Source organism: Hylobates moloch, unplaced genomic scaffold, assembly GCF_009828535.3.
Source record: "Hylobates moloch isolate HMO894 unplaced genomic scaffold, HMol_V3 SCAFFOLD_13, whole genome shotgun sequence".
NCBI lineage: Eukaryota > Metazoa > Chordata > Mammalia > Primates > Hylobatidae > Hylobates > Hylobates moloch.
In genome coordinates this window covers 25,344,303-25,370,588 of record NW_026652288.1, presented here as the reverse complement: position 1 = coordinate 25,370,588, position 26,286 = coordinate 25,344,303, and the positions used below count along the sequence as shown (strand labels likewise).

Below are 26,286 nucleotides of genomic sequence, written 5' to 3'. Positions count from 1 at the left end.
AACTACATAGGTTTGAGGAGCTGAGGAGCTGCTGAGGAAGTAGAGATGAGGGTAGATGACTTTCAAGATATTTATGAAGGAAAACTCAGAGAGGGACTAGTAACTGAAGCAGAATCTAGAGGGACAGTGAAAGGGTTTCTTCCTTTTTCCTGAGGACAGGAAAAGCTTAAACATGAATAGATGATGAAGGAAAGAAACAAGTAAAGAGAAGTTGGTAATTTTGGAGTGAGAGGGGGAGAATGATTGAAACGTGTTTGAAAAGTTTTCTGAGGATGTGGGAGGTGAAGAAATAGAGAACAGAGGTGGAGAGATGCCAATACAGTGTCCTTGAAGTATTTAATTCCCTTATGGTTTATGATTGTCTAGTCCACATATTGAAATTACCTTGATTTCAATCAATAGAACAAACATATCAAGCAATATTTACACATTTATTTTATATTATTTACACATCTTTTCTCCAAAGAACAGAATCCATGTTTTACCCCTCTCAATGTCTTCCACATAGTGGGTGCTCAAAAAGGGCAAATAAAGAAGCTAGATGTCTCTTACCTGTATTCTGAGTATCTTAATATGTACAAAACATAGCCAAGACCGTGCCTACAAGAGATAAGTCTCCTCAAGCATGAAAATATTCACACACTTCATATATGTAAGGTAAAAGGTAAAATGTCCATCTTTTTTTTTTTTTTTTGAGACGAGTCTCACTCTCTTGCCCAGACTTGTAGTACAGTGGGGCGATCTCGGCTCACTGCAACCTCTGTCTCTTAGGTTCAAGCGATTCTCCTGCCTCAGCCTCCCAAGTAGCTGGGATTACGACATACACCACCACGCCCGGCTAAATTTTTGTATTTTTAGTAGAGACAGAGTTTCGCCATGTTGGCCAGGCTGGTCTCGAACCCCTGACCTCAAGTGATCCGTCTGCCTCAGCCTCCCAAAGTGCTAGGATTACAGGCGTGAGCCTCTGCGGCCGGCCAGAAAATGAGCATCTTTTGAGGAACCTATTTGTTCCCATTTAACAAAGTTGGTTATCAGCATTTCCTTCACCATAGGAGTTTAAAAATAAAAAGAGGAGGAGGAAGAGAGTGTTCTAAAGGCAGGCAGGCAGGCAGGCAGCAGCAGGAGGTGGCACGATCTGCCTTACCATAAGGTGCCAAAAAGCAGTGAAAACCATACCCCCAGCACGCAGGCCTGGGGTCGCTTAGCTCTGGAGCTTACAGCCTTCATCATTGACCAGTAGCCCCAAAGGACGTTGCTGTTTTGAGTCTTAAGTAACGTTGAAAAAAATGACCATTTGAACCATTCAAAAAGTCCTTGCTATATTCTAATTTGGCACCATCTCCTGTATTTCACAGTTTGGAAAGAATTCTATAAAAGATGGATAACAGTAAAACACAAAAAAGCTGGTGCTGAGATGGTAAACCTGGCTGCCCCTGACTCCTTTGCCCAAACAGTTTTCCTAGCCCTAATGTCCTCCCTTTTTCCTCCTAAGACTTCTTTTTCTTCCTTCGAGGTTGACCATAAATGCCGCCTCTTCCAGGAAGCCCTCTGCGGCGTCCAAGCAGAAGTCATCTCTAGCTTCTGTGCCAGCATCGCACCGTGGCTTGGCTCTGCACGGGTCATCGGACTTGGTTGTGTACATGGCTGTTTTCCCCGCTAAGTTTGGGGCGCCTCGAGCCCAGGCGCCGTCACCGTGATCGTGCGCCCACAGGCACCTGGTGCAGCGTGGGGCGCACGCCGCGGCTGGGCTAGTTTGCGGAGTTCACGGGGGTCACTCGGGCAGAGGCTTGTGCCCCAGGCGCGGAGAATGATTCACGGGGTGGCTCTTTGCATTCTTTGCCCGGTAGTCACGTCGGGCCGGGCACCCCGCAGGCGGATACCTGCGGATGGAAAGGCACCCGGCCCGGCGCCAGCGAGCGAGAGAAGCCTGGATGGAGCCAGCTTCCCGCTTGCCCGGAACCCGCCGGCGACCGGGGGGCGGGGCGCGGCCGCGGGGGCGGGATGGAGGGGGGGTGCTCGGCCGCTCCCGCCCCCTCCCCGCGCGCGGGAGCCACGCCCCCAGCCGCGCGCTCGCGCTGGGCGCGCCCCCCCCCCCCGGCTGCCTGGCCGGGCGGGGAAGACCGGGCCTGAATTCCCGGGGGCGGTGCCGCTGCCTCAGCCTAGGGGGCCGGGCCGGAGCGTGCGGAGGAGTGAGGCCGCAGGAGACCTTCCCGACGACCCCTGCTCCGGCGGGGAAGTGAGCAAGGTGGGGGTCTGCGGCCGCCGCCGGGGCTGTGGGGAGCCGAGCGGGGCTGGAGCCTCGCGCCCGCGAGGTGCGGGACGGCAGCTCGCGCTGTGCCGGGACTGGGGACCCGGGAGCCTGCGGGTGCGGCGCTGCGGGAGGCGGGGAGGGCGCGGGGAGCCGGGGCCGCTGCACCGCGCGCGGCTGCGGGGTGGAACGGCGCGGCTGGCCCCCGAGGGACAGGCAGAGGGGATGCGGCGGAGCCTGGGCCGGGAGGGGTCTCGGGGTCCGGAACGCGCCGGGGCACAGGCGCGAGCGGGGGCGCGGCGCCGGGCTGATGCTGCCCGAGCCCGGCTGGCCTGGAGGCGGCTCTGCGTTAGGTGCTGAAGGGGCGAGTGAGGCAGGTCCTGGCAGAGGGCAGGTGAGGCGGGCAGGCCCTGGCAGAGGGAAGGGTATTTATTTCAGATCACCCCAAATCACTGTTTCCCGAGGCGCCTAATAGCGAACCTGTCCAGGAGGTGACCCTGGACAGGAAAGAAGTGTCCCGAGAGGAGGATGCCGGTAACGAATACTTGCCCTTAAATTCCCGTGCCAGGCCTTGGGATTAGGAAGACCTTCCAGCTACTGTGGGTAGAGACCCGTAGTCAGCACTGGGGCCACGAAATAGTATGGAACACCGTCATGTTATTGAGGTGCTGATAGTGTGGCTGTGAAGATACGCACATAAAATACAAAGGAGCGTCGAATTTTATGTCTCATGCCCTACTTACTTTAGGTCTCTTTTGTCTTCCCAGTACTGGGAAATTGGAGCCATAAATTACGTGGTTTTGGGGATAAAGCAGAAAGGTCAAAGAAGCCTATGGGAGAAATTTGGGAGAGTTTTGAAGGCTCCTACGGGTAACATTTAAAGGGGGCTCTTAGATGGGGAAGAAAGACGTTTGGAAAGAAAGGAAGTTTCCTTCCTTCCCAACTAGAAATAAGCTCCATGACTATTGACTGCTAAATCTTCAGAATGTTTCCTGGCTCACAGCGGTTGAGCCATAAGTGTCTGTTGCATGAATGAATGGACAAGCAGGGTTTGGCCACATTTGCCATGGAGCAGTGTCAGTCACTCCAGTGTTAGGGAAGGTTGCTGGATTTCCCCTGTTCTACAAGTTCTCTCTCTCTGCCTCTTTTTTTTTTTTTTTTTTGCCATGCGAAGCAACCCCGGTTCTAAGGTCTGGGCACGTTAAAGCAATGGCTAAGGCGGCGAGGTCTTGGTTTCTGTGGCCATGCTACCACTTTCCCATGTTTCTTACTAGCCGTCAAGAGCTTGCTCCTTGGGCTGTTGCTTGAGATCATCCTATTTTGTTCCTTCTCCCATTGGCTTTTTCTGTCACTTGAGAAGGAAGAGGGTAGTGTTGTCTACAGAACACTTTTTCATTTTCGTCCTGGTTCTTGGGTCTTAGACTTGTAGTGCGAGGCTGTTGGTGCCTCTGCTTTTCTGTAAGGGCTGGAATTCTACCTGTTCTTTGCCTTGGTTGAATCTCTGAACTCTGGAGCTCCAGGCTGCTGTTTCAGTAACCTGGGTTGCAGTGCCTGTTGGGTTACTTTGTCTGCCAAATTAAAACTTGACCTTTTATGAGTTCTCTGAGGATTTTTATCCTGCATAAGTGGAATTGCCTTTGAAAGGGGTTGTGCAGTCAAGGTAGTGCTGGCAGTTTTCGTATGTCCACTATGCCTGAGAGACAAATTTCTACCTATGGTTAGAAAATTAGACTCAGAACCAAGAGAATTTCAACTTATTGTTTGTTTTATGTCTTTATATTAATCTCTCAGGGCCTTAGCTTCTTCCTGTGAAAAATAAGTAATAATCACAATCTGGCATTGTGTAGGAAGCCTTGAAGAAGTAAATTTATTTCTCCTGTTTCAGGACTGTACAGCCAGCAGGTCTCTTGTTGAGAGGTGCCTAGGTTCTACAATATTGGGTGCCTTATTCCAGGCTCTCTCAATGATATTTTGTTTATATATTTATTTTAAAACCAACTTTTTGACGTATAGTTGACACAATAAAATGCACAGATTTCCCATGTGCGGTTGGATGAGTTTTGGAAAAATGTGTACAGTAGATCCCCCCCATTAGCCTCAGGGATGTGTTCCAAGAGCACCAGTGGATGCCTGAAGCCACAGCTAATTCCAAACCCTATATAGACTGCTTTTTCCCTATACTTAAGTACCTATGATAAAGTTTTAACTTATAAATTAGGTGCCATGAGAGATTAATGACTTCTCTTAGGCGTGTGTTTGGCATCTATGTGGCATATCCCAATTGCCAGCATCACTACTCTTGCACTTTGGGTTTATTATTAAATAAAACAGTGGTCACTTGAACACAAGCACTGTGATACCGTGACAGTCAATCTCATCATTGAGACAGCTACTAAGTGAGTAACCAGAGGCTGGCTTATGCAGTGTGGATATGCTGGACAAAGAGATGGTTCATATCCCAGGTGGGACAGAGCGGGATGGCACAAAATTTCATCACGCTATTCAGAATGGTACACAACTTAAAACTTACAAATGGTTTATTTCTGAGGGGGGACTGCTGTATACTTTGTAACCACCATTCCAATCAAGAAATTTCCATTGCCCCAGAATGTTCCCTTATGCTGGTTTGCAGTCCATTCTCTATCTTCCCTACTCCCTTTTATTGATTTCGAATTACACGAGCATCAGAGCTGTGGCATCTAGTTGTGTAGATTGTATACTACCCAGCTTTAGGGAGCACCATTCACATTGGAGTCCCTGTGCCTGGCAGCTGCTGGAGTTGTGTAGTGCACACTCTGTGTGACTGTGTGCTGCAACTCTGCAGGTGGCTCAGAACACACGCTTACTTGTCAGATACTCAAACAGTACAGACAGAATAAAGGCCCCCTTGACCTACTACAAGTTATCAGTTTTTGTGGTCTTTTTAGACTGTTCTCTGTATTTTCATGTGTATATAGGGAACACACACTTGTCTGATACTCAAACAGTATAGACAGAATAAAGGCCCCCTTGACCTACTCACAGAAACAGAAGTTATCAGTTTTTGTGGACTTTCCAGGCTATTCTCTATGTATTTTCATGTATATATAGGTAATACAGAATAAAAAAAGAGCAGAGTTTTTTTTCCTCTGCATTAATGACATCATACCATACACATTGTTCTGCAGTTTTTTCCCCTAACAGAATGATTCTGAGGTCTTTTCATGTTGGAACATACGAATCAACCTGAGTCTTCTTAACTACCACACAATCTCTTATGTAGTATGTATTGTAGTTTATTTAGTATTCTCATTAAGGGCCATTGCTGCAGTGAATGAAAAACTACAATTGCTGGGTCAGAGGTATGCATTTTACTTCATAATTGATGGGGCTATAACCATGTTGCTACTTGTGGATTTAATCCATTTATTTTTAACTGCTTAGTGTATTCAGCTGTAGGCTTTTTTTTTTTTTTTTTTTTGAGATAGGGTCTTCCTCTGTTGCCCAGACTGGAGTGCAGTGGCACTCCAGGGCTCAAGTGATTTTCCCAAGTAGCTGGGCTACACTTGCGTGCCACCATGCCTGGCTAATTTTAAAATTTTTTGTAGAGATGCAGCCTTGCCATGTTGCTCAGGCTGGCAAGTGATCCTCCCAAAGTGTTGGGATTACAGGCATGAGCCCCTGCACCTGGCCTGGTTGTGGACTTACATCACAGCGCACGTATCCTTTTACTCACTGAGGAACAGTTGGGTTCCTTTAGATGCTGATTCTTCAGTGGGTCCGTGTGTTGCAAATGCATCCTGCCAGCCCTAGGCTTTTCTTTCCCTTTGTTAACAATGTATTTGGTTGTATATACCATTTAAGTTTAATGTCATGTTTATGAAAAATTTCCCTTAAATGGCTTGTCTTTTTTTGGGTGTGTATCTGGTTTAAGAAAACTTTCTGTCTCTCATGGTGTTAATGATATATTCTTATATTTTCTTCCAAAAGTTTAAAAAAGTTTTGCTCTCCATATGGAATTTATTTCTATGTATGGTATAATGAAGAGATACAATTTTTTTTTTCAATTTGGATGACCAGTTTTTCAGCACTTTTTTTATTATAGTAAAATACACATAACATAAAAATGACAATTTTCACCATTTTTAAGTGTACAGTTCTGTAGCATGAAATACATTCACATTGTTGCACAGCCATCACCACTGTCTCCAGAGCTTTTTCATCATCCCCAACTGAAACTCTGTGTGCCTTAAACACCAGCTCCCCATTCTTCCCTCAGCCCCTGGCAACCACCATTCTATTTTCTGTCTCTATGAATTCGACTACTCCAGGTACGTCATATGAATGGAATCATTACAATATTTGCCCTTTTGTATCTGGCTGATTTCACTTAGTATAATGTCCTTAAAGTTTATTCATATTGTAACATGTGTCAAAATTTCCTTTTTAAGGCGAATAATATTCCATGGTATGAATATACCACATTTTGTTTATTCATTCATTGATGGACATTTGGGGTTGTTTCCCCGTTTTGGCCATTACAAGGAGGGCTGCTATGAACATTGGTATTCGTATGTCTGTTTAAGTCTCTGTTTCCATTTCTTTTGTGTATGTACTCAAGTGCAATTGTCAGTAATACAGTTTTTAAAACAATATACATAATGGAATAAAAATAGATTAACACAACTTTGACCAATGTGGCTGAGTAGTATGGAGTTTCCATATACCCACTCTTTCCCATATGGTTTCTCCTATTATTAACATCTTGCATTAGTATGCTACATTTATTATAATTGATAAACTAATATTGATACATTGTTGTTAAAGTTCATGATTTAAGGCCGGGCGCGGTGGCTCACGCCTGTAATCCCAGCACTTAGGGAGGCTGAGGCGGGCGGATCACGAGGTCAGGAGATCCAGACCATCCTGGCTAACACAGTGAAACCCCGTCTCTACTAAAAATACAAGAAATTAGCCGGGCGAGATGGCGGGCGCCTGTTGTCCCAGCTACTCGGGAGGCTGAGGCAGGAGAATGGCGTGAACCCCGGGGGGCGGAGCCTGCAGTGAGCCGAGATCGCGCCACTGCACTCCAGCCTGGGTGAAAGAGCGAGACTGTCTCAAAAAAAAAAAAAAAAATAAAGTTCATTATTTAGAGTTCACTCTTTGTATTGTATAGTTCTATAGGTTTTGACCAATGCGTAATGTCATGTATCATTAACATGGCATGACTACATGCTACAACTCTGCAAGTGGCTCACTTGTAAAGTACTCAACAGTACAGACAGAATAAATGTCATTACATGGCTATAGTTTTACCTTTTCCAGAGATGGAAATGTCATAGATTTGGAATCATATAGTATGGAGCCTACTCAGATTGGCTTCTTTTGCTTAGCAATATGCATTTAAGTTTCCTCTAAGTCTTGTTTGTGACTTGATAGCTCATTTCTTTTTTTTCTTTTATTTTTTGAGACTGAGTCTTGCTCTGTGGCCCAGGCTGGAGTGCAGTGGTGCGATCTTGGCTCACTGCAAGCTCCGCCTCCCGGATTCACACCATTCTCCTGCCTCAGCCTCCCAAGTAGCTGGGACTACAGGCGTCCGCCACCACGCCCGGCTAATTTTTTGTATTTTTAGTAGAGATGGGGTTTCACCATGTTAACCAGGATGGTCTCGATCTCCTGACCTTGTGATCCACCTGCCTTGGCCTCCCAAAGTGGTGGGATTACAGGTGTGAGCCACTGCGCCCAGCTAGCTCATTTCTTTTTAGCGCCGAATAATAATATTCCATTTTATGGAAGCACCACAGTTTGTTTATTTGTTCACCTACTGAAGGACATCTTGGTTGCTTCTAGTTTTTGGCAATTTTTGAATAAAACTGCTGTAAACATCTGTGTGCAGGTTTTTGTGTAGACATTAAGTTTGTAACTCACTTGGGAAAATACCTAGGAGAGTGATTGCTGGGTCGAATGGTAAGAATATATTAAGCTTTGTAGGAAACTATTAAATTATCTTTCAAAGTGACTGTACCATTTGCATTCCCAATAATTTTTAAAATTTGTGTCCAAGTACCCTAAATGTACTTATATAATAAGTCTGTCAGACTGTTCTGTAAAGTTAAACTTCATGTGGAATAATATTCAGTCACTGGTTTTGTTGGCTGTCTTTCTTGCAGTGTATCTCTTCATGTGTTTTGAAGTTTTGAATTACAGACTCTTTTTTTTTTTTTTTTTTTGAGATGGAGTCTGGCTCTGTCACCTAGGGTGGAGTACAGTGGCACGATCTCGGCTCACTGCAGCCTCTGCCTCTGCCTCCCAGGTTCAAGCGATTCTCCTGCCTCAGCCTCCCGAGTAGCTGGGATTATAGGCACCTGCCACCATGCCTGGCTGATTTTTGTATTTTTGGTAGAGACAGGGTTTCACCATGTTGGCGAGTCTGGTCTCGAACGCCTGACCTCAAGTGATTTGCCTGCCGCAGCCTCCCAAGGTGTTGGGATTAAAGGTGTGAGCCACCACACCCAGCCAAATTACAGACCCATTTTCAGAGTGAGTGCTGTTGATTTTGTATTCTTATCTTCTGTGCCCACTGTCCTCTGTGTGGTGATATTTCAGGTGCTTCAGCTGACCTACTGGACCTCAGTCTAGAATCAGATACGATAATTGTGGGTCAGGGGTCCTGCCCTTTGAGTTAATTGGGCTATTTTCGATCTTCTCATAGAGTATGGTCCTGAGGCTGTTTATATCTTCCCACTTATCTAAGCCTAGAGTATTAGATAAACTGTAGTTCTAGGCAGAGATTGGCAGCAGTATTTTTTAGCTTCCTTTCAGCTCCAGCATCATTGCTGGCCTCAAGCAGTGGGTCTGGCCCAGATGTCTCTGTTTCTTCATCCTCCATTGCTTTCTGTTATTACTACCCTGCAGGAAGTGCACACCTGGTTCTAGACTTAGGATCCAGCAAGCCTAGAACTTCAGTCCTGCTTGCAACTTTATGTATCTATTCTGTTTCTCCAAATAGAGGTTTATCTTGTTTTTGAGCCTTATTTAAAAAAAATATTGTTAAAAATATTTTATCCATTGTGTATTCAGAGCAGAGAGGATGCATCAAAGAATGTACTTACTGGGCCACTTTCTAGAAGATTTAATTAACCAAGCTCCTTTCTCAACTTTATACGAAGACTTTTTTCTTTGTTATGGCATTGCCTAGGCCTTCCAGTACAAGAATAAGTATGATAATGGGCATTTTTAATCTTTTTCCTGAGTGGTAATGTTTCCAGTGTTTCACTGTTAGATATGATGTTTACTGTTGGTTTTTGGAAGATGTCTTTTGTCAATTTAAGGAAGTTTTCTTCTGTTCTTGGTAAGTATTTTTAATTAGGTGTTGAATTTTATGGAGGCCTTTTTTTGGGGCATTTCTTGAAATTATTTTTTCCCCTCTTTAACGTGTCAAGAATAGGACAGACTTCTCTGAGTTGTAGGTAACTGAGAGAAACAGATGTATATGATTTATTTGTTAATTCATTTTTAACAAAAAACCTCACAACCTTTAAAGAAAACACATTTTAAACTTGAATTTTTGTATACTAACATTATATATAAGTTAAAATAGGACTGAAATGCTGTAGTAATCAGGTTTGGACTAAATATCATTGTAACTTCACTATATTTGAATAGTATATAATAATATCAATAATAGTAGCTAACATTTATTGGGCTCTTACTTGATGCCATTGTGCTAAATGCTTTACATGATATTTAAGAGTTACCACAGCCCTATGAGGTTATATTTAGCTACTCAGAACTCTTTGTTATAGTGGAGTGCAGTTACTGACTTTTTTTATTGGAAGCTAGAGAACTCTCTCAGATTTGTAAAAAGCAAATCTTTAAGGTTTTATGAACATTTATTTTTCCTGGCCTTTTTTTTTTTTTTTTAATCTGAAAGAGAAGAGAAAAGAAGTATTAGAGGAAGGATATTTGAGAATTTTTCTGAAATAAGCAAGGAAATTCTCTTTCAATAAAGTTTGGCTTGTTATAACTAAGTGTTAATGAGAGTCTTAGCACTAACTTCTTTTTTTTTTTTTTTTTTTTTGAGACGGAGTCTCGCTCTGTCATCCAGGCTGGAGTGCAGTGGCACAATCTCAGCTCATTGTAACCTCCACCTCCCGGGTTCAAGGGATTCTCTTGCCTCAGCCTCCCAAGTAGCTGGTACTATAGGTGCGTGCCACCATATCTGGCTAATTTTTTATATTTTTATTAGAGACCGGGTTTCATTGTGTTAGCCAGGGTGGTCTCCATCTCCTGACCTCGTGATCCGCCTGCCTCAGCCTCCCAAAGTGCTGGGATTACAGGCGTGAGCCACGGTGCCTGGCCTCTCACTGACTTCTTAATTAAATGGACATCCAAAGAAAAACTGACAGGGAGATGGTGGGAGGTGGTGAACTTACGTAAGAAATTTCAATACTTGGATTCTTTGACATAGCTGAGAGCTGGCAGGGTTAAGAAATTAACAAAAAGATTCAAAGGAAATAAAGGCTATTTAACGCCAAGGCATGTACAGAGACATCCTGGAGACACTTCCAAAGCCTTCTCTCCCTTTCCTTTAGTCTTTACTGTGGGAGTTACGTAAATTCTGCGTGTAGACGTAGTCCAGGTGTGAAACACTCTATTTTTTATGAATAGGACAGAGTGTAAAAACTAACAAGGATCCAAACTTTTTGCCGCACTCTCTTCAGATGCTACTTAACTCCATGATTTAAGGTCTGATCCAGCACCACAGTTTTGGGACCTGTATTCTTTCCTTATTCCTTGAGGCCTCATGTTGTCCTGGAGGGGGCGATGTGACACAGTAGAAAGAAAATGGGCTCTACCGCTTTAGCATCATCATGGTCAAAACTCCACAGATTCCTAGCTTTCAACTTCAGGCCAAGTTACCTGATCATTTAGACTCTTAGTTTCCTCTCTACTGCTAACACCCCTAATCCTGAAAATCTCCTCAAGCTCAGCACAGTCTTGTCTTCTCACCTACTTTTAAAAAGAGCAATAGTCTCCAAAGTGGGAGGTATGTAAAATGATCCTCTAGGCAGGGTGTTACAAGAAAATATGAGCAATTAAGTTTTACCAGTATTTGACCCATAGGTTGACACTTTACTTCATCTGTGTGTCTGATGATGTCTGTCAGGTACGGTAAGCTAGGGAACCCCGCCGCCTGGAGGGGCTGATACTGTGATCTTCCCTATTTACCTGCCTATATTGTTTTAGCACGTTTTAGTTCACCTCTGCTGGGTTTAGTGGTCTTCCAGATCATATTACCTGATTTGAATAAAATGAACCTTGCTGAATAGACAGATGGCTCACAAAGATTCCTGCAAAGAAAATGCAGATTGACGTTTCAGAGTCAACTGAAGATTGAAGTAATAATGCAAACACAGGTCAACAGCCAGAAAGAAACAGAGTGGGTACTTCTATTTATATTATGAACTTGTCAGTCAAATGCAAAATATAAAAACAATGGTGATCTCATCAGATTGATGAAGAAGCAGTAATAAAAAATAGCTTAGAATTACTAAAAATGCTATTTAAAATATGGATTTATATACACTGTTGAGTACATTGTACCTGAAGGTATTTACTAATGATATTATGGGCTAATGTTATAAATTGAGATATTTAAAAACTAAGCATTCAGAATATAAAGACAGACTTATTGATGTTTTTCAGTGATTGTCAGTCGTAATCCAGTACCTTAAAATGTTATTAAGCTTAATAATAAATTTTTAGAAGTTCCTTTTGAGGTTTAGGAATAAAAGACAAAAAGCCATAAACTCTTGTTCTTCCTGTTTGGTAACAGTGGCTGAAATAATATATAGATAAATAATTTGAGTTTGGTGTAAAACTGAAATGTATCCTTTGTTAGCAACTGTTGTTGAGATACTGGTAGAACACGTTGCTGAAGATTTGAAATGATGGCTATTGTACCAAATTATAGAGTTCATGAAAGTTCATGTATATTTGGATAAAAGTACAGAGCTTATGGTATTTGGTATACTCTGTTTCAATAATAAAATATGTGGAGAACTGCGCTCCTCCCCACCCACCCACCCCCCCCAACTGGCTAAAACACTCAGGGTAAGACTTACCAGAGGATATACTAAAAGTAGATATCTAAAATGTTATAAAGAAATAGTACATATAAAACATAAAGAATAATATATTGTTCAACCATTGTGGAAGACAGTGTGGGGATTCCTCGAGGATCTAGAACCAGAAATAACATTTGACCCAGCAATCCCATTACTGGGTATATACCCAAAGGATTATAAATCATTCTACTATAAAGATGCATGCACATGTATGTTTATTGCAGCACTGTTTGCAATAGCAAAGACTTGGAACCAACCCAAATGCCCATTAACGATAGAATGGATAAAGAAAATGTGGCACATATACACCATCGAATACTGTGCAGCCATAAAAAAAAGAATGAGTTCATGTCCTTGCAGGGACATGGATGAAGCTGGAAGCCATCATTCTCAGCAAACTAACACAGGAACAGGAAACCAAATACCACCTGTTCTCACTCATAAGTGGGAGTTGAACAATGAGAACACATGGATACAGGGAGGAGAACAACACACACAGGGGCCTGTTCGGGGGTGGGGGGAAAGGGGAGGGAGAGCATTAGGACAAATACCTAATGCATGCAGGGCTTAAAACTTAGATGGCGGGTCAATAGGTGCAGCAAACCACCATGGCACATGTATACCCATGTAACAAGCCTGCACGTTCTGCACATGTATCCCAGAACTTAAAGTAAAATTTAAAAAAATATATTTCCACTTAAATAAATGGAGCACAAAAAAAAAAAGACTATATTGTACCTAGAACCCAGCCTAATAAAGAAAATATAGCCAGTGGAGTTGGTATACCTCTGCAGTCACGATTCTGTTTCCATCCCCGAAGATACTCACTTTTCTGAATTTGATGATTACCATTTCCATATACTTCTTTATACTTTTGCTGTGTGTGTGTGTGTGTGTGTGTGTATGTATGTATGTATGTATGTATGTATGTATATTATATTCAGGGCCAGGGCCAGGGTGAGATGAGGAGGCACCTAGGTCCCCAATGTAAGGAGCCCCTTAGTCATGGGCTTGCCATGACCCCCAGAGTGATGCTTCCTTAAATTTTGTGCCCCAGGTACCTCGTTCACCTCACCATAGTCCCAGTCCTGCTTCTGTTAATATGCATGTTTTTAAGCTTTATGGAAATAATATTATTTTTTATGTATTCTCTTGTAACTTTTTTCACTTAATATTGTGAAATTGATCCATCTCGATAAATGTAGCCCTGCTTTATTCTATTGTGCGATTGACTATACTATAATTTTATTTTCCCATGCTTCTGTTGATGGACGTTTAGATTGTTTCTGATTTTGTGTTTACAAACAATATCATCATAAGCATTCTTGTATGTGTCTCCTTAGGACATAGTTGTAAAAAGGGAATTTCTGGGTAATTAGATACATCCTTTTTTTTTTTTTTTTTTGAGACGGAGTCTCGCTCTTTCGCCCAGGCTGGAGTGCAGTGGCACAATCTCAGCTCATTGCAACCTCCACCTCCTGCGTTCAAGCAGTTCTCCTGCCTCAGCCTCCCGGGTAGCTGGGATTACAGGTGCCTGCTACCATGCCCAGCTAATTTTTTGTATTTTTAGTAGAGACGGGGTTTCACCATGTAGGGCAGGCTGGTCTCGAACTCCTGACCTCAGGTAATCCACCTGCCTCAGCCTCCCAAAATGCTGGGATTACAGGTGTAAGCCACCGCGCCTGGCCTATATCCATTTTTAATATTACTAGATACTGCTTTTGCTGTTCAAAGTGGTTATATTTATGCTTTCACCAGCAATATATGAGAATTCATGTCACCTCATATTTTTGCCAATATAAATGTTATTTTCAGACTCATTTTTTTCATTTGATGTGTGTGATGGGTAAATTATATTTTTGTAAATTTTGTGTTACAGAATTAAACAGATACTAAAAGAATCATAGCTTAGTGAATTATTGTAGAGCAAACGCTTCTGTCATCTTCACCCAGGTGAAGAAATAGAATTCTGCCAGCCCTTTTAGAAGCTCCTCCATGTACCTCATCCCAGTCATAGCCCCTTCCTTTCCCCGCAAAGCAATCACTGTCCTGATTTGTATAGTAATCCCTTCCTCAGATTTCTTTATGGTTTTATACCACAACTGTGGATCCTTAGGTATTATAGTTTAGTCTTGAGTTATTACGTGCAACTTTTTATGTATTTGTTTTCCATTTTTGTTGCCTCTTCTGTGAATTGCCTGCTTATATCTTAGGCCAAATTTTCTTGCTGGTTTGTACAAGTTCTGTGCATATCGTGGATACCAGTTGTTGGTTATATGCATTGCCGATCTCTTTTCCCAGTTAGTGACTTGTCTTTTCGTCTTTCTCATGAGTTTTGATACTTAGATTTAAGTGTAATTTAACTTAGGCAAACCTTTGCTTAGAAAGTCCTTCCCTATGTTGAGATTAAAAGATATTTTGAGACTGCTGTAACAAAAGCTTAATTGCAAAAGACATAAACAGGTACCTCACAGAAAAGGAAACACATATGACCAGTAAACATATTAGAGATGGACACCTTCAATAGTGATCAAAGAAATACCAATCAAGACCACAATGAGATGATATCATATACCCATGCTACTGGCAAAATTTGAAAAGCCTGGTGGACCAAGTGTTGGAGAGATTGTGAATTCACAGGATCTCTGATATATCACTGACAGGAATGTACTTTGGTGCACTCTAAAAAACATTTTGGCAATTCTTTTTTTGATACACACCCAAGATAAACTCTTGACCTTGTGCCGCAAGAGACAGGTACAACAATGTTTGTAGCAACACTGTCCACGATAGAAGAAAACAAAACTAGAAACAACTCAGATTTCCATCAGCAGGAGAGTAGATTAAAATGCAGTTTTGGAATTATACAGCATTAAAAAAAAAAAAGAATGAACAACAGGGTGAATCTTAGCAATATAATATTTAGTGAAAACGATTACCCAAGGGTTATGTATAGTAAGATATCTTTTTTCTGTTTAACTTATTTGAGATATAATTCACATACCATATAAGTCAACCTACAATTCAGTGGTTTTTAGTATATTTCTAGAGTTGTGCAACCATCACTATTAATTTCAGAATATTTGCATCATCCCTAAAAAGAACCCTGTACTCATTAGTAGTTACTCCCTATTCACCTTCCCCCTGTCAACCCTCCACAAACCCCTGGAAACCAATGATTAATTTTCTGTTGCTATGGATTTACCTATTCTGGACATTTCATAGAACTGGAATCATATAATACATGGTCTTCTATGACTGGCTTCTTTCATTTAGCATAGTGTTTTCAAGATTCATCTATGTTGTAGCATGCTTCAGTACTTCATTCCTTTTTATGGCTGAACAATATTCCATTGTATGTATATGCCACAATTAGTATGAATATACTGCAGTTTCATTCCAGCACCACTTGTTGAAAAGACTGTCCTTTCTCTATTGAATTGTCTTGGTACCTGTGTTGAAAATCAGATGACCATAAGTGTAAGGATATATTTCTGGACTCTCAGTCTGTTCCATTGATTCCTGTTGCTATCCTTGTGCCAGTACTACACTGTTTTTTTTATTACTGTGGTTTTGTGGTAAGTTTTCATACGTTCATGGACTTCATTTGCTAATGTTTCGTTGAAGACTTTTGCAGTGAAAATGAACAATGTTCATGAACATTGGTTGGTAGTTTTCCTTTTTTTCTGCCTTTGTTGGGTTTTGTTATTTAGGTAATGCTGGCTACAAAATGAGTAGGTAAGTGTTTCCTTGTCTTTTGTTTTCTGGAAGGGATCCTGTAGAATTGGGCTTGCAGATTCCTTTCACGGAAGGTTTTTTTTTAAACTACAAATTCAATGTCTTTAGTAATTATAGGGTTACTCTGGTTATCTGTTTCACCCTGGGCGAGTTCTGGCAATTTTTAGCTTTTGAGGAATTGGTCAGTTTTATCTGAGTTGTTATATGTATAGATTAGAATTGTTCATAATATTTCTATGGAGTTTCTTTTAATGTTCATGTGTTCTATAGTGATAACTTCCCCTCTTTCATTAGTAATATTGATAATTTATGCCCTCTTTTTTTTTGTTTCTCTGTTTTGCTAGAGGTTTATCAATTTTATTGATCTTTTCAAAGAACTAGCTTTTAGTTTCATTGATGTCTCTTTCTTTTAGTGAATTCTAGTTTCAATCCATTATGGTCAGATAACATACTCTGTCTGATTTTAATTCTTTTGAATTTGTTAATGTTTGTTTTATGGCCCAAGATCTGGTCTTTCTTGGTACATGTTTCATGTGCACCTAAAAAGAATGTACATTTCATTGTTGTTGGTGGAGTGTCCTATAGATGTCAATTAGCTCTGGTTGGTTGATAGTGTTGCTCAGTCCTTCCACTACCTTGTCACTACCTTTTCCCCCACCCTCTTCAGTGAGGTCATTTCATACATATGTAATACAGTTGGATTGCTGTATCGCATTCAGCATTTCATTCAGGGATCTTCTGATTTTTTTTTTTAATTGCATGCATTAAGGTTCACTCTTTGTGGCTGGTGTGGTGGCTCACTCCTGTAGTCCCGAAACTTAGAGAAGCAGGGGTGGGACGATCGCTTGAGCCCAGGAGTTCGAGACCAGCCTGGACAACAATAATGAGACCCTGTCTGTACAAAATACATAAATAAAAAGTTAAAAGATTAAAAATTAAAGGTTCACTCTTTGTGTTGTAAAGTTCTGTCGTTGTTGACAAATACATAGCGTCATGTTTCCACCATTACAGAATCATACAGAATAGTTTCTCTGCCCTAAAAATTGCCCTGCGCGTCACCTACTCAGTTCACCGCCTGCTTCCCACAAACCTCTGGCAACCACTGATCATTTTCCTGTTTCTATAGTTCTGTTTTCTCTAGAAGGTCATAAAATTGGAGTCATACAGTATGTAGCCTTTTCACACTAGCTTTTTTCACTTAGCATTATGCATTTAAGGTTCCCCCATGTCTTTTGATGGCTTGATACTTTGTTCTTTTTATTGCTGAACAATATTCCATTTATGAAGTATAGCAGTTTATTTATGCATTCACCTATTGAAGGGCATCATCACTGCTTCCAGCTTTTGGCAATCAAGAATAAAGCTGTAAACATTTGGGTGCAGGTTTTGTGTGGACATAAATTTTCAACTCAATTGAGCAAATACCTAGCAGTGCAATTACTGGATCGTATGGTAAGACTATGATTAGCTTTGTAAGAAACTGCCAGGTTTCTTACATCGTGACTGCTTATGCATTCCCATCAGCAATGATGAGAGTTCCTGCTGCCTCTGCATCCTTGTCAGCATTTTTTTTTCTTTTTCTTTTTTTTGAGATGGAGTCTCACTCTGTTGCCCAGGCTGGAGTGCAATGGTGCGATTTCAGCACACTGCAACCTCCACCTCCCAGGTTCAACCAATTCTCCTGCCTCAGCCTCCTGAGTAGCTGGGAGTACAAGTGTGTGCCACCACGCCCAGATCATTTTTGTACTTTTAGTAGAGACAGGGTTTCGCCATGTTAGCCAGGCTGATCTCAAACTCCTGACCTCAAGTGATCCACCCACCTCGGCCTCCCAAAGTGCTGGGATTACAGGTGTGAGCCACTGCACCCGGCCCTTGTCAGCATTTGATGTTGTCAGTTGTTTTTTTATTTTAACCATTCTGGTAGGTATGTAGTGTTATTTTGTTGTTTTAATTTGTAATTTCCAAATAATAAATGTTGTTGAACACCTTTTCATATGCATATTTACCATCTGTATATCTTCTTTGGTAAGATTTCTGTTCAGATCTTTTGATTGTTTTTGATTGAGCTGTTGTCTTGTTTTGTTATTGAGTTTTATGAGTTTTGTTTGTTTGTTTGTTTGAGACAGGGTTTCTCTCCATCACCCAGGCTGGAGTGCAGTAGTGTGATCACAGTTCACTGCAGCCTTGAACTCCTGGGCACAAGCGATCCTTCCCACCTCAGCCTCCTGAGTAGCCAGGAATACAGGTGTGCACCAGCCTGCCTGGCAGTTTTTGTATTTTTCTTGTAGAGATGAGCTTTTGCCATGTTGCCCAGGCTGGTCTTGAACTACTGGGCTGAAGTGATCTGCCCACCTCAGCCTTCCAAATCCTGTTGGGATTATAGGTGTGAGTCACCGTGCCCACTGTTCTTTATATAATTTGTATACAAGTACTTCATCAGATACGTGTTTTGAAAGTATTTTCTGTCACTCAGTTGCCTGTCTTTTCATTCACTTAATAGTATCTTTTGCGGGGCAGTTAATTTTGATAAAATCCAATCTGTTGTTTTTTTATTTCATGGGTTGTGCTTTCCAAACCCATTCATTTGGTTTTGCTTTGGGCTGAGGATATTAAACAGCCTCTTCTAGGAACTTTCAGTTTCAACCCTTTATTTATTTTTGAGACGAAGTCTCACTCTGTTGCCCAGGCTGGAGTGCAGTGGCACGATCTTGGCTCAGTGCAACCTCTCGGTGGCTCACGCTTGTAATCCCAGCACTTTGGGAGGCTGAGGCGGGCGGATCACGAGGTTAGGAGATCAAGACCATCCTGGCTAACAAGGTGAAACCCCGTCTCTACTACAAAATACAAAAAAAATTAGCCGGGCATGGTGGCGGGTGCCTGTAGTCCCAGCTACTTGGGAGGCTGATGCAGGAGAATGGCATGAACCCGGGAGGCAGAGCTTGCAGTGAGCCGTGATCGCGCCACTGCACTCCAGCCAGGGTGACAGAGCGAGACTCTGTCTCAAAAACAACAACAACAACAACAACAACAACAAGATTCACCTGCCTCAGCCTCCCAATTAGCTGGCATTACAGGCATACACCACCACACCCAGCTAATTTTTTTTGTATTTTAGTAGAGATTGGGTTTCACCATGTTGGCCAGGCTGGTCTTGAACTCCTGACCTCAAGTGATCCGCCTGCGTCGGCCCCCCAAAGTGCTGGGATTACAGATGTGAGCCACTGCACTTGGCCAAGTTTCAACCCTTTTAGATTTAAGAAACTTTGCTTACATTTGCATAGCTAGGACCCTGGTCTTTATACTTTATAGACTGAAGCTGTGTTCTGGTTCTTTAAATTGGGTGAAATGAAGCAGTGATTTGGACCCACTGAAGATCAGACATGTTTCAATAAATGTGCCTACTGGATTTGTCTGTATGCCCACAGGATGAACTACAGGAAGACAGCAGTGGAGAGTTCTGAGATCACAAGGTCATAGAATTTTATTTGTGCATTAGTGCGGACAAATATTTTGGCAGTTGAAATGGGAAAAGAGGGTGGATATGAGCGTGGTTATGAGGAAGGAAATGGCAGGGTTTGAAATTAGAGTTAGTGTGAAGGTAATGATATTGGTTATCTCTAGATTGTGTGGCTAAGAAAAGGCAGAGTGCTAGGAGTTCAAGTGGAAGGAAGTAGAGAGATGTACTTACATTCATGGTAGCATTCGCCTTCAAGATTATATCAGAATGGCAAGGGCATCTCATCAGCTGTGGTATTGGAGTAGATATACCCTTTTTAGGTATGGGACTGTTAAAAGCATAATTACAAAGATACAGGCATTAGTGTACTTAAAGCACTGGCATGGAGTCACCTTTGACTGGGCCTAGGGAAATGGTGTATAGCAATCTCAGTTTTTGTGTATCCCATTAATTTGGATTTTATGTACCCTGAATTATAAGATTGCTTGAAATGAAACTACTTAATGCCTTAATTCCCCCAGTAGCTGACTTGTAGACAAGAATTTAAGTGCAGGAATTTTATTTTGGAGGTTATCCTTGGAAAAGCCAGTAGGGGAGTGGGAAGTGACGTAGGAGAGGGAAGATAGCAAAGATTGCAAATACAAGATTTGTTTTCAAGCCAGGTACCGATTTTTTTCACAGTATTCTCACTGAGAAACTCCAGGAACGAATGTGAAACTTGTGTCTTATAGTCCTTCAGGGGAAAGGTAATTGGAGTATTTATATACCATCTCTTTCAATTATTGGTTAAGATTGTTTTCAGGAGGTGGTAGATCTGCAACATGTCAGGCGTGCTGCCATGCAGGGAACAAAATGGACTCGAGGTTAGAGAAAGCTCTCAGGTGCTGTCAGGCCAGTGTATCTGGTAGGGGATAGGGGATATACAGACACTCTTTTGACTCCTTCCTTAATACCTTGCCATGCAGCTCCGGGATTTTCAGTTTATTTCCTTTAAGACATCATTGGAAACATTTATTTCCACCTTAAATGAGCCATTCTAGTAGCATGTTAGGACTGGCTCCAGATGCCCTTTTTGGAACATTAAATTGTGAGTCATAGAAGAGTGGCCCATATCAACAGACGTTTCCTTGCCAGCCTTATACTTGACCACCAAGTTCAGTACTGTCAAGATCCAGGTATGTTCTTCCAGTTCTTGCCAGTACATCTCATCATATCATACTGTGTTGGTGAATCAATGCTTTCATCAAAAGGAGGGCCAGTACCCCCCTATTCTTTTTTTTTTTTTTGAGACGGAGTCTTGCTCTGTCGCCCAGGCTGGAGTGCAGTGGCACGATCTTGGCTCACTGCAAGCTCCGCCTCCCGGGTTCACGCCATTCTCCTGCCTCAGCCTCTCCGAGTAGCTGGGACTACAGGCGCCCGCCACCACGCCCGGCTAATTTTTTTTTTGTATTTTTAGTAGAGACGGGGTTTCAGCGTGGTCTCGATCTCCTGCCCTCGTGATCCGCCCGCCTCGGCCTCCCAAAGTGCTGGGATTACAAGCGTGAGCCACCGCGCCCGGCCCAGTACCCTCCTATTCTGACAACGCCTGGTTGTTAGCCTAGAAGCAGTGAGGGAGGTAGTCACATATCTCCAGAAGGGTAGGCATATTTGGAGGCACGCATCCCAGCTGAGACCTCTGCATAGTTTTTAGTCAGGGGAGACCGCCCTCTTGTAGTAAGAGGAAGAAAGCCGCTTCTGGCCTAGAAGGTTCAGAAGAATCTTATCAGGACTGTGAATTCAATCTTTGTAATTTGCCTGCTTTCACAGTCGGAACTTGGGTCTAATTTTTAGCACAGTCTGTCTTCAGGCAAAGAAGTGCAGCTGCTGGCAACTAGAAACTGGACAGTTAGACCTTAGCGTAGCCTGGTGATAGAATGAAGGCAGGGTCTGCTGCACCTGTTCAGTCAGCAGATGATGTCAGTGTTATGGCTCCTGTTGAGTAACAGACTTTTCTTAGCATCAATTTGGTGTGCTGGTCCATTCTAACACTTAGGGAACACTGACTGTGTGCTGGGAATTGTTCTAGGCATTTGCTGTGAGTCCTCGCAACAATCCATGAGGAAGGTGCTCGTGATCATCAGTTTTACATGTGATGAATCCAAGATTCAGAAGGATTAAGTAATTTTTCCAGGGTCCAAGTGTTGGAGCTAGTATTTGAAATTTAGTTTAATTGACTAAAACACTCATTCTTTTGATATTCCACATTGCTTCCCAAAACGTATCCCCATTATGTCCATTTGACAAATGATGAACTTGAGGTGCAGAAATTGAGTAACAAGATGAGTTTCAAGGCTAGTTAAAGAAAACTATTGTTAGAATTCAGGATGTCAACTCTTTTGCTGTTGAATATCATATCGAACAAGTGGCTAAATTTAATACTGGCTGTTTTCGAATGTTTACTGTTTTTAAAATTCCGTTACATGGTCTGTCTCAGGGTTTCTCAGCCTCAGCACTATTGCTATTTTGGACTGGATGATTCTTTGTTGTGAATACTCTCCTGTGCATTGTAGAATGTTTAGCAGTGTCCCTGACCTCTGTCTGCTAGATGCCGGTAGCACCCTCCCAGTTGTGACAACCAAAACTGATATTGCTAAATGTCCCATGGGGGCAAAATTGTCCCTGGTTGAGAACCAGGCCAATCTCTAAAGGTGGTTGTGTTATGACAGAGCTCACCTAGAGTAGTTCAGAAGTTTGTTTTGTGAGCAGGGAGTTATATTGCTTTAAAGTGGAAGGAGTACAGTGTGGTGGAAAGAACACGAGCTTTGGAATCTCTTGGCCCTGCTGCTTATCGGTCCCTGTAGCCTTGATTAAGTGATTTGTCTTTTCTGAACTTTTGTTTCCTCATTTGTAAAATGGGCATTATATCTACCTGGTAGTGTTTTGGTGATTAAGCTGGAGGATGATACATGTGGAAGGATGAGGGGAAAAGAGAAAAATGATCTGTAGTAGAAGAAAGTGAAGGAAAGATACAGAAGGCAGTTGTCAGGAGCAGGAGTAAAAGGCACATTGGGAAGGTCTAAGACAGCAGGTGAACGAACCGCATCTGCCCTCTTCCCACACTGCAGTCCCAGGTCACTGAGTCTGGAAGAAAGCTCTGAACAGGGCCGGGCATGGTGGCTCATGCCTGTAATCTCAGCACTTTGGGAGGCTGAGGCGGGCGGATCACTTGAGACTGGGAGTTCGAGACCAGCCTGGCTAACATGGTGAAACCCCATCTCTACTAAAAATACAAAAATTAGCCAGGTGTGGTGGCACGTGCCTGTAATCCCAGCTATTCAGGAGGCTGAGGCACAAGAATTGCTTGAACCTGGGAGTCGGAGGTTGCAGCAAGCTGAGATCGTGCCACTGCACTCCAGCCTGGACTAGAGAGTGAGACTCTGTCTCAAAAAAAAAAAAAAAAAAAAGAGAAAAAGAAAGAAAGCTCTGGACAGTTTTCTTTTCTTTTCTTTCTTTCTTTTTTTTTTTTTTTTTAAAAAGAAAGGATTAATTGGGCTTACAGTGCCACATGGCTGGGGAGGCCTCAGAATCATGGTGGGAGGTGAAAGGCACATTTTACATGGCAGCAGCAAGAGAAAATGAGGAAAAAGCAAAAGCAGAAACCCCGATAAACCCATCAGATCTCATGAGACTTATTAACTGTCACGAGAATAGCACGGGAAAGACCGGCCCCCATTATTCAATTACCTCTCTCCCACAACACATGGACATTCTGGGAGATATAATTCGAGTTGAGAATTGGATGGGGACACAGCCAGACCATATCAGGGATTAATACTTGATTTCTTTAATGTGAAATTGAATATTCATGTATATTTTAAATATAAGCTAACTGTTCTTATGTCCTTTATTACAGCCTTTCATTACATTTATTTTCTAAATTATATTTAGTAACATGTTTATCTGTATAAAACAGTAGAGATATGGGAAGTTACCTCAACTAATCCAGGACTTTGCAGAGAAAATAATCAAAGTTAGAAGTAAGACAGCCCCATATTTTTAGCACAGTAAGCAAGTGTATGAGCTCATATAAGTATTGATTTACTAATATTTTAGAAGCTATCAAATAAAAGGACGGTGGTTTATCTTTTTCTGAATCAGGTTTCCAGTTTATTTTTACTGATACTGTCTTAAAATGTGCATTTGCAACTTGGTTTCCGGTCCCTCTTCACAGTAGAATGATTTGCACTTGATTGAATTGTCAAATTATACAGTGGTTTATTGTATCTTTCTTTGTCTCTAGGATGATTGAGGAAAGTGGGAACAAGCGGAAGACCATGGCAGAGAAGAGGCAGCTGTTCATAGAAATGCGTGAGTCTTGAGTCCTTGTTCATATGTGCGGGAATGTTTGTGTGGTTTTTTTTTTGATCAAGTCATAGCTTTAATCAGTTACAACTTTTATGTTATAAGCTTTACAGAGGGAAGAATGAGAGTTAAAGAATCATGGAGTTGAAGGACCCCAAGCCAAAGCATGTATTTTAACAGAATTGACTTGCTTTCTTAGACAAGGCCATAAATAATGAGGCAGAAATGTTACCTAGAATGTCTGTGATTTTGTACCATGCCAGTCAATTTAGATCTCTTGCTATAACTCCGTTGTTACCATGAACTTTGCAGGTGGTGATTAATGATGAATACATTATATAAATCACCTTCCACTAGATACCAGTTCTGAGACAGAGAGGACTCAGTGTTAGGGTGACACCTAGAGCTATTGGAAAACTAAAAAGAGTGAATGTGTATTTTGATATATTTTTAACTTTAAATATTCTGTTAAAATTTACATTGTTGTATACAGTTCAAACAGAGAGAAGAAGATGGCTGAGAGAAGTGGGGTGGTTCCCAATCCTTGCAGGATTGTTTTGCTCTGTGACTACTTGTCTATGTGACCATGACCATGTGACCTTGACCAACTCAAGGTTGCATTTGCTGGACCTCAAATTCCTTTGTCATGAAATACGGGCAATTGGTCTGGACCAGTGATTATGAAACCTTTCAAATGTACTGTACTCTTTTTTTCCCGCAGTGAAATCTTGCAAGGACCCTTAACATAAGAGTATTATAAGATTGGTAGTGCTCGGTTGAAGCAGGAGAGGGGAGCCAGCCTGGGATAGCCTCTGAGGTCCTTGCAGAATTCTAGAATTCTGCATATCGCAATATGAAAATCAGTGGGTAAAAGTCTCAGAAGACCCAACTCTCAACATATTTGACATCTTTAGGGTCTTGATAATGGTAGGCAGAGTTTGACTCAGCTAAGCCGTGTGTTGTCCTGTCAGTCATAGGCTGGATAACTATTTGTTAGGGGTGATAAAGAAGAAATTTTGGCATTGGATAGGCAGCCCAACTGGGTGATCATTAAGGACTTTTGTAGTTCGGAGCTTCTAATGGCTAGTAATCTAAGCCAGACACCTTGGAGTCACTTCCCTCCACCTCACCTTCTACCTCCGAAGAAATCAGAAGGCATCTGAGTTTTACTATGTACATGAGTCTGAATCTGTTCGTCACACCACAGCAGCTTTGAGTCCAGCTTTGCAGTTAGACTGCTTAGTTTGGATCTTGGCTGCCTCACTTCCTGACTGAATAACCTTAGGCAAGTTAACTTAATCTCTGGGCCTCTGTTTCCTCATCCATAAAGTAGGAATGGCATTGACTTCATAGAATTGTTGTGAAGATTAAATGAGATAATGTGAATAAAGCACTTGGCACAATGCCTGACACTCACATACATAAGTATGAAGTAAGTAGTACGTACTTCATATGGATGGTTGTTTTTATTACTGATTTTTTTAAATCATTGGTACTTTTCTGAACTAAAGCAGTAATTTCCTGATCCGTTCTTCCAGTCTTGACCCTCTCAAATCTGCTGTCTATGATCAGCTACCAGATTGAACTATTTAAATCTGTGCTACTTATTATTTTTTTTTTTTGAGAGGGAGTCTCACTCAGCCACCCAGGTGGGAGTGCAGTGGCACCATCTCAGCTCACTGCAACCTCCGCCTCCTGGGTTCAAGTGATTCTCATGCTTCAGCCTCGTGAGTAGCTGGGATTACAGGTGCCCACCACTGCGCCTGGCTAATTTTTGTATTTTTAGTAGAGATGGGGTTTCACCATGTTGGCCGGGCTGGTCTCAAACTCCTGATCTCAAGTGATCCGCCTGTCTTGGCCTCCCAAAATGCTGGGATTACAGGCGTGAACCACTGTGCCTGGCCTAAATCTGTGCTACTTCTTTGCTTACATTCCTTTTCTTGCTTCTCATCACTTTAATGGGAAAGACCCCACTCCTAAGAATGCCAAACAAGGCCCTTCTGGCCCCTTTTTTGCTCTGCCCACTAGTTCCCAATTTTTCCATCACATGCCTTGCATGTTACTTCCCCGCAATACTGAATTGGCTTTCCTGCAGATCATGTGGTTTCATGCCTTTCTGCCTTTGCACAATACTGTTGCCTCCACCACCCGGCACACTGCTCCTGCCTACCCTTCAAAACTCAGCATAGGGGTCATCTTTTCCTTTCAACTTTTAGTGCATTTATTGAGGATCTACTATGCTCCAGGCACTATTCTGGGTGCTAGGGCTACAGAGGAGAACAAAACACAGTCCCTGACTTCACTTCATGAAACTTCCATGTTAGTAAAGGGAAGCAGACAAAATAGGAAACCAAATACACAAACACAGTAATTCCTGATACTAAGAAGAGGCT

The 26,286-nt window shown here is 42.2% G+C and overlaps 1 protein-coding gene across 13 annotated transcripts in view; it reads left to right on the top strand.

The window, feature by feature from the left end:
• Positions 1 to 2,120: 2,120 nt before the first annotated feature.
• DTNB (dystrobrevin beta) overlaps positions 2,121 to 26,286 on the top strand; it is a 297,775-nt gene continuing 273,609 nt past the window's right edge. For 10 of the 13 annotated variants that reach the window (XR_004251286.2, XM_032172425.2, XM_032172437.2 and 7 more), the window contains exons 1-2: positions 2,136 to 2,245; positions 23,832 to 23,899. Coding sequence is in view for 11 of the 13 variants with exons in the window: in XM_032172425.2 (XP_032028316.1) it covers positions 23,833 to 23,899 (67 nt within the window). In the remaining 2 variants the exon portion in view is untranslated. Of the gene's footprint in view, positions 2,246 to 23,831; positions 23,900 to 26,286 lie in introns of all 13 variants that reach the window. The other 3 variants (XR_004251289.2, XM_032172427.2, XM_032172422.2) reach the window with 1 other exon arrangement.